The 17033-nt window shown below is 43.4% G+C and overlaps 1 protein-coding gene across 34 annotated transcripts in view; it reads right to left on the reverse strand.

Moving 5' to 3' along the window:
* Positions 1-16462, reverse strand: part of ATRX (ATRX chromatin remodeler) — a 284343-nt gene extending 267881 nt beyond the window's left edge. For 20 of the 34 annotated variants that reach the window (XM_074030193.1, XM_074030191.1, XM_074030181.1 and 17 more), the window contains exon 1: positions 16226-16462. Coding sequence is in view for 15 of the 34 variants with exons in the window: in XM_015443836.4 (XP_015299322.1) it covers positions 16226-16245 (20 nt within the window). In the remaining 19 variants the exon portion in view is untranslated. Of the gene's footprint in view, positions 1-15648; positions 15776-16088 lie in introns of those variants that run through there. The other 14 variants (XM_074030195.1, XM_074030187.1, XM_074030194.1 and 11 more) reach the window with 2 other exon arrangements.
* Positions 16463-17033: the final 571 nt, after the last annotated feature.

The following is a 17033-nucleotide window of genomic DNA, read 5'->3' on the forward strand; positions in this document are numbered from 1 at the left end:
TGAATACCAAAAATCTTCATAAATCTCCATCCCTTCCTATTTCCTACTTTACAGGCTAGAATTATCTTCTTGAGTTTAATATTCACCATTCACCATTTTTATCATTTCGCTGTATCACCGTTCTTTTAAAAAGCTGATCATATAACTCTATAGACTTTAAAAGTATCTGTTGATTTTCTATAATGAAAGGGGGAAAATGAAACATTTTAGCATAGCATAAAAAGCCTTTCCCGGCCAGGTGCAGCGGTTCACGCCTGTAAACCCAGCACTTTGGGAGGCCAAGGCGGGCAGATCACGAGGTCAGGAGTTCTGAGACTAGCCTGGCCAACATGGTGAAACCCCGTCTCTACTAAAAATACAAAATTAGCTGGAAGTGGTGGCATGCGCCTGTAATGCCAGCTACTCAGGAGGCTGAGGCAAAAGAACCACTTAAACCTAGAAGGCAGAGGTTGCAGTGAGCCGGGAGTGAGGCATTGCACGTTAGCCTGGGTGACAGGGCGAGACTCCGTCTCAAAAAAAAAAAAAAAAAAAAAGTATTTCTCAAACCTGACCCCAACTAGCATCCTTCTTTCCAATCTACCTCCCATATTCTCTCCAATCATACTTAATACCTCATTTTTCTCAAAGCACCCAAAGGCTCTTCTACCATATCTCTAGACGTACCCTGTTCCACCACCTAGAATATTTCCCCCTCCTCACCACATTTCCCCCAACCATCCCCAATGACCCAAGTCAAAATTGCTGTCTCTCTTGGGAAAATACTTGCCATCAACTCCCTAAGGTAATTTTTTGCTATTTTTCCACATCTCTTGGTTTATAACTCTGTAACTGTACTTAACCATATAGTCTATTTCAACCATTTACTCCTCCACTTAGCTCAGTATTCATTATCTACAAATACTATTATCTAGAATAGTGGTTCTCAAACCCATACCACCCACAGGGAACATCTGGCAATTTCTGGAAATATTTTTGTTTGTCACAACTCAGGGTAGGGGTGTTACTGGTATCTAGAGGGTAGAGGTCGGGGTAAAATGCATTCACAGGACAGCCTCTAACAAAAAAATTTCTGGACAAAATATCTACAGTGCCAAGGTTGAGACAATCTATTCTAAAATAATACTTAGCTCATGTTAAGTCTTAAAGGTGTTTATCGGCCAGGCACAGTGGCTCATGCCTGTAATCCCAGCACTGTGAGAGGCCGAGGCGGGCGGATCACCTGAGGTTAGGAGTTTGAGACCATCCTGACCAACATGGGGAAAATCCGTCTCTACTAAAACTACAAAAAAATTAGCCGGGCATGATGGCATGCACCTGTAATCCTGGCTACTCAGGAGGCTGAGGCAGGAGTATCACCTGAACCCGGGAGGCAGAGAACTGGGAGGCAGAGGTGCAGTGAGCCAAGATCGCGCCACTGCACTCCAGCCTGGGTAACAGAGCAAGAATTCACCTCAAAAAAAAAAAAATGTTTATCAAAATAGAAAAATAAGGCCAGGTACAGTGGCTCACTCTTGTAATACTAGTACTTTGGGAGGCCAAAGCAAAAGGATTACTTGAGGCCAGGAGTTTGAGACCAGCCTGGATAACAAAGCGAGATCCCATCTCTCAAAAAAAAATAGCTTTTTTTTGAGATGGAGTCTCGTTCTGTCTCTCACTGCAACCTCCACCTCCTGGGTTCAAGCGATTCTCCCACCTCAGCCTCCCAAGTAGCTGGGACTTCAGGCACGTGCCACCATGCCCAGCTAGTTTTCTTTGCATTTTTAGTAGAGACAGAGTTTCACCATTTTGGCCAGGATGGTCTCCATCTCTTGACTTTGTGATCCATCCACTTCAGCCTCCCAAAGTGCTGGGATTACTGAGATAACTCCCAAAGGCATGAGCCACCACGCCCGGCCAAAAACAAACTTTTTTAATGGTTAAAACACTAAATTTTGTGGTATGTGTACTTTACCACAAAAAAAAAAATTTGTTTTGAGAGATGGGGTCTGGTTCTGTCTCCCAGGCTAGAGTACAGTGGTATAATCACAGCTCACTGCAGCCTCAAACTCCTGTGCTCAAATGACCCTCCCTCCTCAGCCTTCCAAGTATTTAGGACTACAGATGTGCACCACCACACCTGGCTAAGTTTTTTTTTTTTTTTGAGACAGAGTCTCACTATGTTGCCCAGGCTGGAGAGACATTTTCCTGTGGCAAATTTCAGCTAAAAAAAAAAAAAAACCGAACTGAGATATTCAGCAAGCTACGTTAGATGCACTACAGTATAGTCAGCCTTTCATATGCTTAACAAGTAACAGGTCTAGTCACTTTAATACAAAACATTCACCCTTAATTCTCTGCTTTTAGCTAGATGTTCAGAATACAAAATGAAAATTCATAATCGGGGTGTTTGGTTTTGAACTTTGGGGATATCTGAGGAAGGTGAAAATGGAAAAAGCAAGAAAAATGAGAGGTGGGAAAATTCTCCCCAACTCTGTAGAAATTAACCAGGCCTAACTTCAAATCTCTAAATAAAATGGCAGAGAATGAGCTGATTAATAATTTTAGTATGAAAAGCAAAATCGGCCAGGCATGGTGGCTCACACTTGTAATCCCAGCACTTTGAAAGGCCAAAGCGGGCGGATCACGAGGTCAGGATATTGAGACCATCCTGACCAACACGGTGAAACCCCGTCTCTACTAAAAATACAAAAATTAGAGGCGGAGGCTGCAGTGAGCCAAGATCGCGCCTCTGCACACCAGACTGGGCGACAGAGCAAGACTCTGTCTCAAAAAAAAAAAAAAAAAAAAAAAAAAAGCAAAATCATTCTAAAACACAGTAAAAGCAAAAGCATTATGCACCTCCTGATAAAATGTGCTGTGAAGGACAAAACATCACTTCATAGAATTCCTACCAAAATATATAATCACGGGGAAACATCAGACAAATTCAAATCAACTGACCTGTGTTCTTTTAAAAATGGAGAAGAGGCCAGGGGCGGTGGCTCACATCTGTAATCCCATCATTTTGGGAGGCTAAGGCGGGCAGATCAGCTGAAGTCCGGAGTTCAAGACCAGCCTGACCAATATGGTGAAATCCCATCTCTACTAAAAGTAGAAAATTAGCCGCGTGTGGTGGGGCATGTCTGTAGTCCCAGCTCCTGAGGCAGGAGAATTGCCTGAACCCGGGAGGTGGAGGTTGCAGTGAGCCAAGACTATGCCATTGCACTCCAGCCTGGGCAACAAGAGCGAAACTGTCTCAAAAAAAAAAAAAAAAAAAAAAAAAAACGGCCGGGCGCGGTGGCTCAAGCCTGTAATCCCAGCACCTTGGGAGGCCGAGACGGGCGGATCACAAGGTCAGGAGATCGAGACTATCCTGGTTAACACGGTGAAACCCTATCTCTACTAAAAAATACAAAAAACTAGCCGGGCGAGGTGGCGGCGCCTGTAGTCCCAGCTACTCGGGAGGCTGAGCCAGGAGAATGGCGTAAACCCGGGAGGCGGAGCTTGCAGTGAGCTGAGATCTGGCCACTGCACTCCAGCCTGGGCGACAGAGCTAGACTCCGTCTCAAAAAAAAAAAAAAAAAAAAAAAAAAAAGGAGAAAAAAATGGCAAGGTGAGGTGTTCCAGATGACAATGAAATACAATGAGTGTTCTAGAATTAGATGGTAGATCAGAAAACAAGAACTTTTTGTCTTTCATCATGAAGGATGTCATGAAGCAATTGGTAAAATGTGAATAAGGTCTGTAGATTAAAAATGGTATTGTATCAGCCAGGCGCGGTGGCTCACGCCTGTAATCCCAGCACTGTGGGAGGCCGAGGCAGGCAGATCATGAGGTCAGGAGATTGAGACCATCCTGGCTAATACGGTGAAAACCCGTCTCAACTGAAAATACAAAAAATTAGCCGGGCGTGGTAGCGGGCGCCTGTAGTCCCAGCTACTCGGGAGGCTGAGGCAGGAAAATGGTGTGAACCCAGGAGGCGGAGCTTGCAGTGAGCCGAGATCGTGCCATTGCACTCCAGCCTGGGTGACAGTGTGAGACTCTGTCTCAAAAGACAAAAAAATGTTATTGTATCAATGCTAATCTCTCTTTTATTTTAAGAGATGGGGGTCTCACTCTGTCATTCACACTAGACTGCAGTGGCATGATCATAGTCCACGGCAGCCTGAAACTTCTAGGCTCAAGTGATCCTCCTGCCTCTAGCTTCCTGTATAGCTGGGACTCCACGCATGCTCCACACCGGGCTAATTTAGTGTGGTTTTTTTTGTTTGTTTTGGTTCTTTTTTTTGGTAGAGACAGGGTCTCACTATGTTGGAAAGACTGGTCTTGAACTCCTGGCCTCAAACAATCCTCCTGCCTCAGCCTCCCAAAGTGCTGGGATAACAGGTGTGGGAGGCCGCACCCAGCCTTAATGCTAATTTCTAATTTTGCTGACTATACTGGGATCATTTAAGAGAATATTCCTAGTTTCGAGAAATACATATTAAAGTATTTAGGAGTAAAGGGACATCATGTCTGCAATTTACTCTGAAACAATTCAGAAAAATAATAATAGAGGATGATAAAGTAAACATGGGAAAATATTACCACTTGCTGCAGCTGGATGAAGCACATCTGAGAATCTCTGTGCTATTTTTACAAATTTTCTACAAGTCTGAAATTATGTTTTTTAACCTTTTATACAGTAAAAAACGAAGGGATGATAACTCTTTATCTCCCTAAAGATAGATCGGATTCATCTCCTGAGGTTACAGTTACAAAAAAACAATCATGTGGCCAGGTGTGGTGGCTCATGCCTGTAATCCCAGCACTTTGGGAGGCCAAAGAGGGCAGATAGCTTGAGTACAGGAGTTCGATACCAGTCTGAGCAACATGGTAAAAACTCATCTCCACAAAAAATACGAAAATTAACTGGGCATGGTGGCATGCGCCTGTAGTCCCAGATATTCGGGAGGCTAAGGTGGGAGTATCACCTGCACCCAGGGAGGTGGAAGCTGCAGTGAGCCATGACCGCACCAATGCACTCCAGCCTGAGTGACAGAGTAACAGCCTGTCTCAGAAAAAAACAAACATTAAAAACAACAATTTTTTTTTTTTTTTTTGAAATGGAGTCTCGTTCTGTCGCCCGGGCCAGAGTGCAGTGGTGAGATCTCGGCTCACTCCAACCTCTGCCTCCCAAGTTCAAGCAATTCTGCCTCAGCCTCCTGAGTAGCTGGGATTACAGGCATGCGTCACCACACCCGGCTAATTTTTGTATTTTTAGTAGAGACGAGGTTTCACCATGTTGGCCAGGCTGGTCTTGAATTCCTGACCTCAGGTGATCCACCTGCCTCGGCCTCCCAAAGTGCTGGGATTACAGGCGTGAACCACCACGCCAAGCCAAAAACAATAATTCAATAAAATACTATACCCTATCAATGAGACACGGCTGAGAAAGCTGTTTTAAGTGAAATGTCTTTGACTTGTGGATGAATCTTAAAATATTCTTTTTAGTAACAGCAAAACTTTTTATGGGGCAAGGGCTAGGTTATTAGCCAAAATGTATATTAATAGATTTTTTAAAATACAATGTAAGCTTCATGGAGACAGGTCCCTTATCTGTCTTGTTCATCAATGCACTACTTATTACAGTTCCTGACTTATGGTAATAGTAATCAGTAATAACTAACATTTGAGTAATAATAAAGACATAAGTGCTTTATGCCCATTTAACCCACTCAATATTCACATCACCCCAGAAATGTTTGATGAATGAATTAGTACTTTTTGCAGGATGATAATTACAGTCAGTTCCTCAATAATGTAACATATGGGTTCCTAAAAACCACCAAACTATGTAAAATTGTACAATTAACACCATAGAACTCATAGGAAAAATGAGGTTAGAAGCACAACGCTCAAAAACTTCATCAGTGACACTTTTTTTAAAACAAAGAAACCAAAGAAAAATGGTAGCACAGTTAGACACATGTTAAGTAATTAATAAATGCTCAAATATAACAACAAATATGGCACTTTACTTTGAAAAAGACCTGAAGTTTGCTTGTGAAGTGGGCATCAAAAGGGTTGCAGTTCATGAATTATTGTGAAGGGGTAGAAGGAAGGTTATCTGAAATCGGATTGAAAATTGTAACAACAGATGTAGATGGTTGTGGTTTATAACCCAACTGGTAAAATAAGATAGCTGGTAGATGTCTGAAGTGTGTGCATCTATATGCATGTATTTTTATGCAGCTCTTTTTAGAAGGGAGTAGTATCCTGCATTCATCTAGCAAAATAATCAGCAAACTCTTTCAATACAGGCTCAGATAGTAAACATTTTAGGCTTCATGGGCTATTAGGTCTCTGCTGCAGCTATTCAACTCTGCAACTACAGTGCAAAAGCAGCCACAGACAATGTAAATAAATGGACACAGGTGTATTCCAATAGAACTTTATTTACATGGCTCATACTTATAATCCCTGCACTTTGGGAGGCAAAGGCAGGCAGATCACCTGAGGTCAGGAGTTCAAGACCAGCCAGGCCAACGTAGTAAAACCCTGTCTCTACTAAAAAAATAAAAAAACAAAATACAAAAATGAGCCAGGCATGGTGGCAAATGCCTGAAATTCCAGCTACTCACGAGGCTGAGGCACGAGAATCGCTTGAACCCGAGAGGCGGAGGTTGCAGTGAGCGGTCATCATGCCACCGCACTCCAGCCTGGGCGACAGAGCAAGACTCCATCTCGACAAAACAAAACAAAGATCAAAAACAAAAAAAAAAAGAACTTTATTTACAAAAAACAGTCCACTAGTTGGTAGGCCACAGTTTGCTGATCCCTGATCTTGCAGATAAAATCCCCCATAAGCAAATGCAAATTTTGTCATATGCTTCTAATTGTTCCCTGAAATATCAACGCTGTTAGAAAAAAATCCACATTTTCAAAACAAGCATTATAGCAAAACTAAATCTGGAATGCTATCAAGTATACCAAAAACTAACTAATAAAATTCAAATAAGCAAAATAACAAATCCAGTATTACTCAGAAATAATTTATTTTAGGCCGGGCGCGGTGGCTCAAGCCTGTAATCCCAGCACTTTGGGAGGCCGAGACAGGCGGATCACGAGGTCAGGAGATCGAGACCATCCTGGCTAACCCGGTGAAACCCCGTCTCTACTAAAAAATACAAAAAAAAACTAGCCGGGCGTGGTGGCGGGCGCCTGTAGTCCCAGCTACTCTGGAGGTTGAGGCAGGAGAGTGGTGGGAACCCGGGAGGCGGAGCTTGCAGTGAGCTGAGATCCGGCCACTGCACTCCAGCCTGGGCGACAGCGAGACTCCGTCTCAAAAAAAAAAAAAAAAAAAAAAGAAATAATTTATTTTAGATTTTATAAGTCAAATGTTACCCACCCAAAAGTCAACTGAGCACTTCAAATGAGCAAAATGAAGACAACTAAGGATGCATTTTGATCACAGTCATTCAAAATCTGTGCATTCTACACAATCTTATTTAAAAGTAGGTAATACTGGCCGGGTGCGGTGGCTCATGCCTGTAATCCCAGCACTTTGGGACGCTGAGGTGGGCGGATCACGAGGTCTAAGAGTTCGAGACCAGCCTGGCCAGTATGGTGACACCTCGTCTCTACTAAAAATACAAAAACTAGCCGGGCATGGTGGCTCACACCTATAGTCCCAGCTACTCGGGAGGCTGAGGCAGAAGAATCGCTTGAACCCAGGAGGCGGAGGTTGCAGTGAGCCAAGATGGTGCCACTGCACTCCAGCCCAGGTGACAGAGCGAGACTCTGTCTCAAAAAAAAAAAAAAAAGTAGGTAATACTTTTGACAATTCTGAACTAAAAGTATCAGGCCCATTCACAAAGGCACATGTACCTTTTACAAGATCATCAAGTCACAAAAGCTACCATACAAAATGCACAATAGTAGCTGGGCATAGTGGCACATGCCTGTGGTCCCACCTACTCAGGAGGCTCAGGTGGGAGGATCACTTGAGCCCAGGAGTTCGAGGATGCAGTGAGCTATGAGCTACGATCACCCCACTGTACTCCAGGCTGGGCGACAGAGGAAGTTCCTGTCTCTTAAAAAAAGTACAATCAGCAAGGCACGGTGGCTCACGCCTGTAATCCCAGCACTTTGGGAGGCTGAGGTGGACGGATCATGAGGTCAGGAGATCAAGACCATCCTGGCCAACACAGTGAAACCCCATCTCTACTAAAAATACAAAAATTAGCTAGGCGTGGTGGCACACGCCTGTAGTCCAAGCTACTCGGGAAGATGAGGCAGGAGAAACGCTTGAATCCGGGAAGTGGAGGTTGTGGTGAGCCGAGATCGCGCCACTGCACTCCAGCCTGGGCGACAGAGCAAGACTACGTCTCAAAAAAAAAAAAAAAAAAAAAGCCACAATAGTTAGACAGTATTTGCACAGAAATTAAGTTTAAAATTCTACGTTGACCTTCTTCCAAACAGAAAATGCTAATATACGCAACATTCCTTTGCTCAAGCTGCTACTCCTCACATCTGGAATTCTCCCAGTCTCCTTTGTCAAAACTGTACCTATACTCCAAGGATTAGATTCAAATACTAGCTCTGTTTTTTTTTTTTTTTTGAGACAGAGTCTCACTCTGTTGCCCAGACTAGAGTGCAGTGGCTCACTGCAAGCTCTGCCTCCTGGGTTCACGAAGTTCTCCTGCCTCAACCTCCCGAGCAGCTGGGACTACAGGGGCCCGCCACCACACCCAGCTATTTTTTCTTTTTTTTTTTTTTTTTGTATTTTTAGTAGAGACGGGGTTTCACTATGTTAGCCAGGATGATCTCAATCTCCTGACCTTGTGATCCACCCGCCTCGGCCTCCCAAAGTGCTGGGATTACAGGTGTGAGCCATTGCACCCAGCAGTTAACTTTTAAGAGTGTAAAGAGGTGCTGTGACTAAATGGTTTGAGAACTGCTTGTATAAAGGAATGAATACTAAACTGTGAGCCAAGCCTTGGTTTTTTAGTCATAGCTCTGTTGCTTAACTGACTGCATGACTGTGGACAAATCGTTTATTCATTCCAGGCTGCTGCTTTGTCATTTGCAGAATGAACAAGACTAGATGGTCTGTAGCATTAATATTTTGGGGGACAAGGTCTCACTGTCACCCAGGCTGTAGTGCAGTGACGCTGAACATGGCTCACTGTAGCCCTGACCTCCTGGCTCAAGCAATCCTCCTGCTTCAGCCTCCCATGTAGCTGGGACCACAGATGTGTCACCATGCCTGCTAATTTTTTTTATTTTTTTGTAGAGACAGTGGTCTCACTTTGTTGCCCAGTCTGGTCTTGAACTCCTGGACTTAAGCGATCCTCCTGTCTTGGCCTCCCAAAGTGCTGGAATTATAGGTGTAAACCACCGTACCCTGCTTAAAGTTATTTTTTAAAATATTCTGCTTATAGGCCGGGCACAGTGGCTCATGCCTGTAATCCCAACACATTGGGAGGCCGAGGCAGGTGGATCACGAGGTCAGGAGTTCAAGACCAGTCTAGCCAAGAAGGTGAAACCCCATCTCTACTAAAAACACACACACACACAAAAAAAAAATTAGCCAGGTGTGGTGGCCAGCACCTGTAATCCCAGCTACTAGGGAGGATGAGGCAGAGAACTGCTTGAACTCAGGAGGCAGAGGTTGCAGTGAGCTGAGATCGTGCCACTGCAGCCTGGGTGACAGGGTGAGAGTCCGTCTCAAAATAAAAAAAAACAACAAACAAAAAATTCTGCTTATATGAATATTTATCATTTTCTTATCTGCTTTTTGTAGGTTAGGGAGAAGGGTAGTGGTGAGATAGTTTGTTTATTCAATGTATTTGTATCTTTTTGCCTTAAAACTTACATGGTTAGGTTACAGGTGCTTTGTTGCTGATACTTTCAGAGTATCATGTATACCTGGTTGTACAAACATTTATTGGAAAGGAAAAAGCATTTTTGTTGAAAGTTTGGTAATTATTGTGGCTTAGGATATGTTCTATTTTGAAAGACTGCTATATCCAGTATATTTCTGCCCTTTTATGACTAAAGATGTATGTCTAAAAAGTGCTATGTTAGTTCTATCCGGTTGTTCTTTTTGCCCTGGGAAAAGTCTTTGAATTTTGCACTGTGGCTGCTATTTTCAGATCCTGTCTCTGAAACTTTGTCTCCCAGTTTTGGTTTGAAGTAGCCATTTCCAGTATCTGTAGTCCAGCACTCTTGTTAACTGTCCCATACAATATTTGTTAAGAAATTATTGTTCTGGCAGTAGTATTCACATGTATATATCCTGCACTCCATATTTTGGGGGAATGCTTTATTAGTTGATCAAATACTTAAGTATCAATTGGGGGCCAGGCATGGCACTGTGCTAGGGATATGCCAAAGGTAATAAAATTCCTGTCACCTTAAGGCATTCTTAGTCAAGTGAGGGAGACTGCTAAGTAAATGAGCAATTAGAAAGCAGTGCTAATATGGAAATATACTGATTGCACTAGGGATCAGAAATGAAAGAAAGCCTAATTTGGGGGATGTTTAGGAAGGTTTTGCAAAGGAGATGTTTTCTGTATTGAGTCTTGAATGAGTTAGCAGTTAAGGGTTGGCTGTGAGAGGTGAGTCCAGACAGACCCATTAGTATGGTTAAAGATTAGTCTCATTGGCCAGGCGCCGTGGCTCAAGCCTGTAATCCCAGCACTTTGGGAGGCCGAGACGGGTGGATCACGAGGTCAGGAGATCGAGACCATCCTGGCTAACACGGTGAAACCCCGTCTCTACTAAAAAATACAAAAAACTAGCCGGGCGCGGTGGCGGGTGTCTGTAGTCCCAGCTACTCGGGAGGCTGAGGCAGGAGAATGGCGTGAACCCGGGAGGCGGAGCTTGCAGTGAGCTGAGATCGGGCCACTGCACTCCAGCCTGGGCGGCAGAGCGAGACTCCGTCTCAAAAAAAAAAAAAAAAAAAAGATTAGTCTCATTTTCCATATATCAGAGGAAATAAGATGTGTACACAATTAGTTTTGGCACAAGATATAAAGTGATAAATGCTGCATGACGTAAAAAGTAAAAGCTGCTGTGTGAGTTCAAAGTAGAAAGACATTTCTGGTGGGAACCAAGGAAAGCTTTATAGAGAGATAGCATTTGAGCAGGGCACTGTGGCTCACACCTGTAATCCCAGCACTTTGGGAGGCCAAGGTGGGCGGATCACAAAGATCACGAGGTCAGGAGATCGAGACCATCCTGGTTAACACGGTGAAACTCCATCTCTACTAAAAAATACAAAAAATTAGCTGGGCATGGTGGCTGGCGCCTGTAGTCCCAGTTACTTGGGAGGCTGAGGCAGGAGAATGGCATGAACCTGGGAAGCAGAGCTTGCAGTGAGCCGAGATCGTGCCACTGCACTTCAGCCTGGGCAACACAGCAAAACTCCCTCTCAAAAAAAAAAAAGAACCATTGTTACAAACATGTTACCTCCTTCAGAATACCTTTAGACTTTATCAATATCCATTATTGATAAATATTGATATTTACTCCCTTTTACTCCCATTTGAGCTTACTCCTATTTTATAGATAGAAGTTAAACATCTTGCATGTCAGCTTCCAAGCAGATCATAAGACAAGCATTAGGATAAAATTAGAGAGACTGCTTAGACATTCCTTTCACTGCCCTGTTATATTCAACATTTCTAAAGGAAGATCTACGCATCAATTTTCACTGGCTTCAACTATTTAAATAGTTTATGATACCCAAAAAAAATTCACTGTCTGGGGGAAAGCACTTCACGTAAATTCAAGAATTGCCTGTATCCTATCACCCAACCCATAAGTTTATTCGGACCCCAAAAGTGAAAAAGACACATACAGTTATTTATGAAACAATTATTTCACACACCTACATCAATACTTAAAAGAAATATTATTTTAAGTACTACCTTTATCTTATCTCTAGAAATACAATATATAACTGACAGCTCATGGTCAACTACGCCAAGCGTTGCCAATAATAAAACCGAGCCTGATAAAAATTAAGGTCACAAATGTCTTTCTTTCCACCCCAACCCATTACATAACCAAGCAATTGATATTTAAATGCTTTTTTAAAACCCTTCATAAAATTTGCATCTCCTCCCCCTCCAAGGGCCTGGTTTCATGCTTTTCACATAGTGGAAATGCAAGTATTTCACAGATAACATTTTTCAACAATTAGGTTACAATGTAACTGCTCATCTCATTAACTACACCTTAACAGATACTTTCTAAGACATTCAAAATCTCTCAATTTAGATAACTTCTGCCTTTTTATATTTAAGACCAATAACAATATAGCTGTCAGCTTTTCAAGTAATCAATTGCCATAAGGATTAGAATGACAAATTTCGGCCGGGCGCGGTGGCTCACGCCTGTAATCCCAGCACTTTGGGAGGCCGAGGCGGGCGGATCACAAGGTCAGGAGATCAAGACCACAGTGAAACCCCGTCTCTACTAAAAATACAAAAAATTAGCCGGGCGCGGTGGCGGGCGCCTGTAGTCCCAGCTACTCGGGAGGCTGAGGCAGGAGAATGGCGTAAACCCAGGAGGCGGAGCTTGCAGTGAGCCGAGATCGCGCCACTGCACTCCAGCCTGGGCGACAGAGCGAGACTCCGTCTCAAAAAACAAACAAAAAAAAAAAAAGAATGACAAATTTCACCAAATCTCCTAATACTGAAATCTTTATATGCAAATAAATTAAGGCCAAGCAGTGGTTCACACCTATAATCCCAGCACTTTGGGAGGCGGAGGCGGGCAGATCACCTGAGGTCAGGAGTTTGAGACCAGCCTGGCCAACATGGTGAAACCCCGTCTCTACTAAAAATACAAAAATTGGCCAGGCGTGGTGTGGTGGCATGTGCCTGTAATCCCAGCTATTTGGGAGGCTGAGGCAGGAGAATCACTTGAACCCAGGAGGTAGAGGTTGCAGCGAGCCAAGATGGTGCCACTGCACTCCAGCCTGGGCAACAGAGTGAGACTCCATCTCAAAAAAAAAAAAGAAAGAAAATAAATTAAAGTTCATCAGTCATGAGGCCTCCATTCCAGGCCCTAGCTCCGGGATGACAATTCTAGACACATCCTGGGCCAGAAGGGAATCTGCTGCCTTGAAGGGAAGGACCCAGTCCTAGCAGCATACATCACCTGATAACTGAAGAGCCCTTGGGCCCTGAATAACCAGCAGAGAGCTGGGCACAGTGGCTCACACCTGTAATCCCAGCACTTTGGGAGGCCAAGACAGGTGGATCACTTGAGTCCAGGAGTTCAAGACCAGTCTGGCCAACATGGTGAAACTCCCTCTCTACTAAAAATACAAAAATTAGCTGGGCGTGGTGGCATACACCTGTTAATCCCAGTTACTTGGGAGGCTGAGGCATGAGAATCACTTGAACCTGGGAGGCAGAGGCTGCAGTAAACCAAGATCATGCCACTTCACTGTAGCCGAGGCAACAAAGTGAGACTGTGTCTCAAAAAAATAAATTAAAAAATTAAAAAATAATCAGCAGTGATACCCAGGTACCCAAGTATTAATGGGCTTGGTGATAATAAAAGACCTTATCTTTTATAATGCCAGAATCAAGCCAATCTTATTTCAAACAATACAAACAACCAAAAACATCCTTTAAAAATAACAAAACCTTTAAAGACTGAGCCACTGATTAGTCAGTGTACGTTTTAGACAGGTCATTGGTTTATTTTCCTTCCTCTTGTCTTTTGGCCATTTTTCCACCACAGAATCCTAGAATATTACTTTTTTTAAAAAACACAAGTAAAAATTAGAACTAGTCTTTGTTCCTGCTTTTTAAGTGCTTGACAAAAGATGTGATAAAGAGAAAATCTGGAACTACTGTGTAAAATAATATTAACAATAATGCTCATATTATTTCTGCCTCACATTAGAAAAGACTCAAGAGGGATTTGGTACTGTGGGTTCAACTCAAGCATTACCTGTCAGATTCTCCTTTAACCATGATTATGCTTTAGGAGATCGATGACACTTTAGCCTGAGACAGTTCTGAACACCTACTTGGAGCTCTTTCGCAGTAAATCATCAGGGAGTGTCATACTTTTTAATTAATTCCCTACATTCACATATGCAGTTCTTTACTAGAGGTTTTTCATGTAGCTTAAGACTCTCCTAGCATTAAATGTTTCAGTTATCTCACTACGTAGTATATCTCGGCATAAAAGATGTAACATTATAAACAGTTACAAAATCATAGACCTGCAACAAATGAGAGTAGGTAATATGAACTTCTTTCATTGTAACACTTGGGCTAAATTTAAATGGTTATAATCAGGTTAGACCTGGCAGCTGCAGGGGGCATTAATGCCTTGTGGTTAAGAACATAAGCTGTGAAGTCAAGATGGGGTTCAATTCCAGCTCCACCAAATTACAAGCTGTATAACTTTGGTCAAGTTCTTGATCTCTCTCTGTCTCAGTTTCCTCCTCATCGGTAAAATGGGCAAAACCAAGTACTTACCCCATAGGTTTGAGAACTAATCAAGATTATAAAAAACGACAATAAGCACTCAACTTAGTTATGATTATTACTCTTACCATCAAGATTTACAAAAATTCAAGACTAGTAAGAAAAACCGACCCTCGTGTAAAATTATTCTATTCAGAAATTCTATATATGTCATTTGTTCATTGTAAAGAAACTGAGAAGATCCGACTTCAAACTATAGTTTCAAATGTAGACTTTGTGAAACTTAGTAAAATCCAGAGGTCATAATTTAACTGTAAGGTACACCATCCATGCATATGAACATGAGTGCCTGGTAATTATAGGCCAACAAGTTACACTGGGTACCACTTACATGCCTAATACCCCACACATAAAGATTTATTGTAATTGAGCCAACTGACAAATTCAGAAACCTAGGCCACAATCGTGTATACAACTAGAGATCTGTAATCTAAGAACTGAAGCGTATCTTTCCCCAAGGTAAAGAAAATATAATCTATCTACTGCTTGTTCCTGCAGAAAAACAGACATACGTATCACAGGCTCATTGCCCACTTCTACATTCTAGCTAAAGTGCTCTAAAAACATATGCCAATCTAAGAGTTACTCAAAGGCACATTTCGCCAACTTGAAATGCAATTCTGACCCATGCTCCTTGTAATTTTATTTTGCCACTGGACGCCAAGGATACATCTCCGAGTAAAAAAAAAAATTACTTAATTCACATCGTGGGATGAAAATTCAAATGTCAAACTGAAACGCCAGCCAGCCACCTGGGCAAAAGTGTATACATTTCATATTGACTACCCAAATTTTGAGACCCGTCAAGAGGCAAATCAGAAGCACACAGAAAAACAGCTTCAACCTAATAAACGTGCTTGATTGGTTAAGAGGAGGCCTGCCAGGCAGTTTCCCTTGCAATAAATCTTACTTCGCATCAGCCCACGTTAACCTGCCCTTCATCCTTCATGGAATAAATAAGTAAATAAAGATAGGGCCTAATTACTCCTCGAAATCTGCCCAAAAAGAGGGGAAACATTTGAGGTCCCATTAAGGTTGGACTTCACAAAAAGTAGTACACTAGGGTCCTCTGGAAGCAAAACCCTGTGTTAAGTCTCCCCTCGCCTAGAAATAAACCCAAGGATAATACCCTTCAGGATACGGAGTAGAAAAGATACCTAAATACCTGGAACGGCACCACATCCCAATCAAAAAAAGGTTTGTCTCCTGAGGCTGCAGGAAAAAAATCCCGCAGGGCCCGGGTGCTTCCCGTCTCCAGCAACCTAAACGCCTCTAAGTCGTCCTGGGATCTCACATCCTCGCGCCCGCCCACCCCTCCCCCTCTTCTCACCCTCCCCCCGCTTCTTCCCCACGCAGTTTCTAGGCCCAAAGATTAGGAAAAATGACCGGGATACCAAAGACCGCCTCCGACTTCGAGGTCTCAATACCACAGGCATCAAAGAATAAACAGAGGAGCCCTACCAAGCGTCACTGTTTAGAGGAGATTGCAAGAAGCGCCCCATACCCTAGGCCGCGCCCCCCCACCTCCCCCCACCCCCATCCCCACCCCCACCCCCACCCCCACCCCCGTCGGAGCCTTGCGCCGATACCCCAAACCCTTCTCACCTAAAGAGAAAACGATGCCTCTTTCGGCTAAGCAACACACAGGCCTAACCCACCAAGCGAACGCCTTCCCAAACACCCGACTCAGGCGGTGCCTGGGCCCAGACCGCTGGGGCCCATGAGACGGGATTGCGTTTTACCTCATGGGCTCAGCGGTCATGTTTTCGCTTGAACGCCTTGTCGGCTTCTGCGATTGCTGGGCGCCGATCTGCGCTCCCCCGCGCCCGGTTACGATAGAAATGCACTGGAGTCTTAGTCGTCACTGTAGCTGCTGCTGGAACCTCCCCACAGCTCAAAGGCCGCTACCACTGCTACCGCCGCAGGAGCCACGGAAACAAAGCGACACCGCTGCCGCCGCCATTTTGTTGGGCCGAGGCTCAGGCAGGAGAATTGGCGCGTCCTCCCTCTTTCTCTTTTCGTCATCCATTGGCTACCTCCTCCAAAGCACAGAGTTTTATTGGCTACGGAAATTCACCTTCTTTGGGGGCCTGTTGCTAAGGCGGTCGACGTCATTTGATCCCCTCCACCTTTTCGCAGGGGGTCCAATTTAGTCCCAATTGACCTGAAAGTGCTAGTGACATATTTTGACTTTATTTTGAAAATGCTCTCTTGGTCCAATCTCTTTTTTCTTAGACATATTAACGAAGCAATAACAGCAACTTACATTTATTGAGAGTTTACTATATGCTTGGCACTACACTAATCCTTTATCCAGGTTATCTCATTTAATCTTTACACTCTCTGAGGTAGACAAACCTACATTTTCCAGATGAGGAAACCGAGACACAAAGTCCCATAGTAGTGGAGCCGAGATTCACCAGACACTCTTAACCACTAATCTATATGGTCATCCTATGTAAGTATTTTCTTTCCTCTATGCTAGGCTATCATCAAGTTCTTTTCTTTCCTAGATGTTTTATACATAATATTTGGCACACCAACATGCTC

This window comes from Macaca fascicularis, chromosome X (assembly GCF_037993035.2).
Source record: "Macaca fascicularis isolate 582-1 chromosome X, T2T-MFA8v1.1".
Classification (NCBI taxonomy): Eukaryota; Metazoa; Chordata; class Mammalia; order Primates; family Cercopithecidae; genus Macaca; species Macaca fascicularis.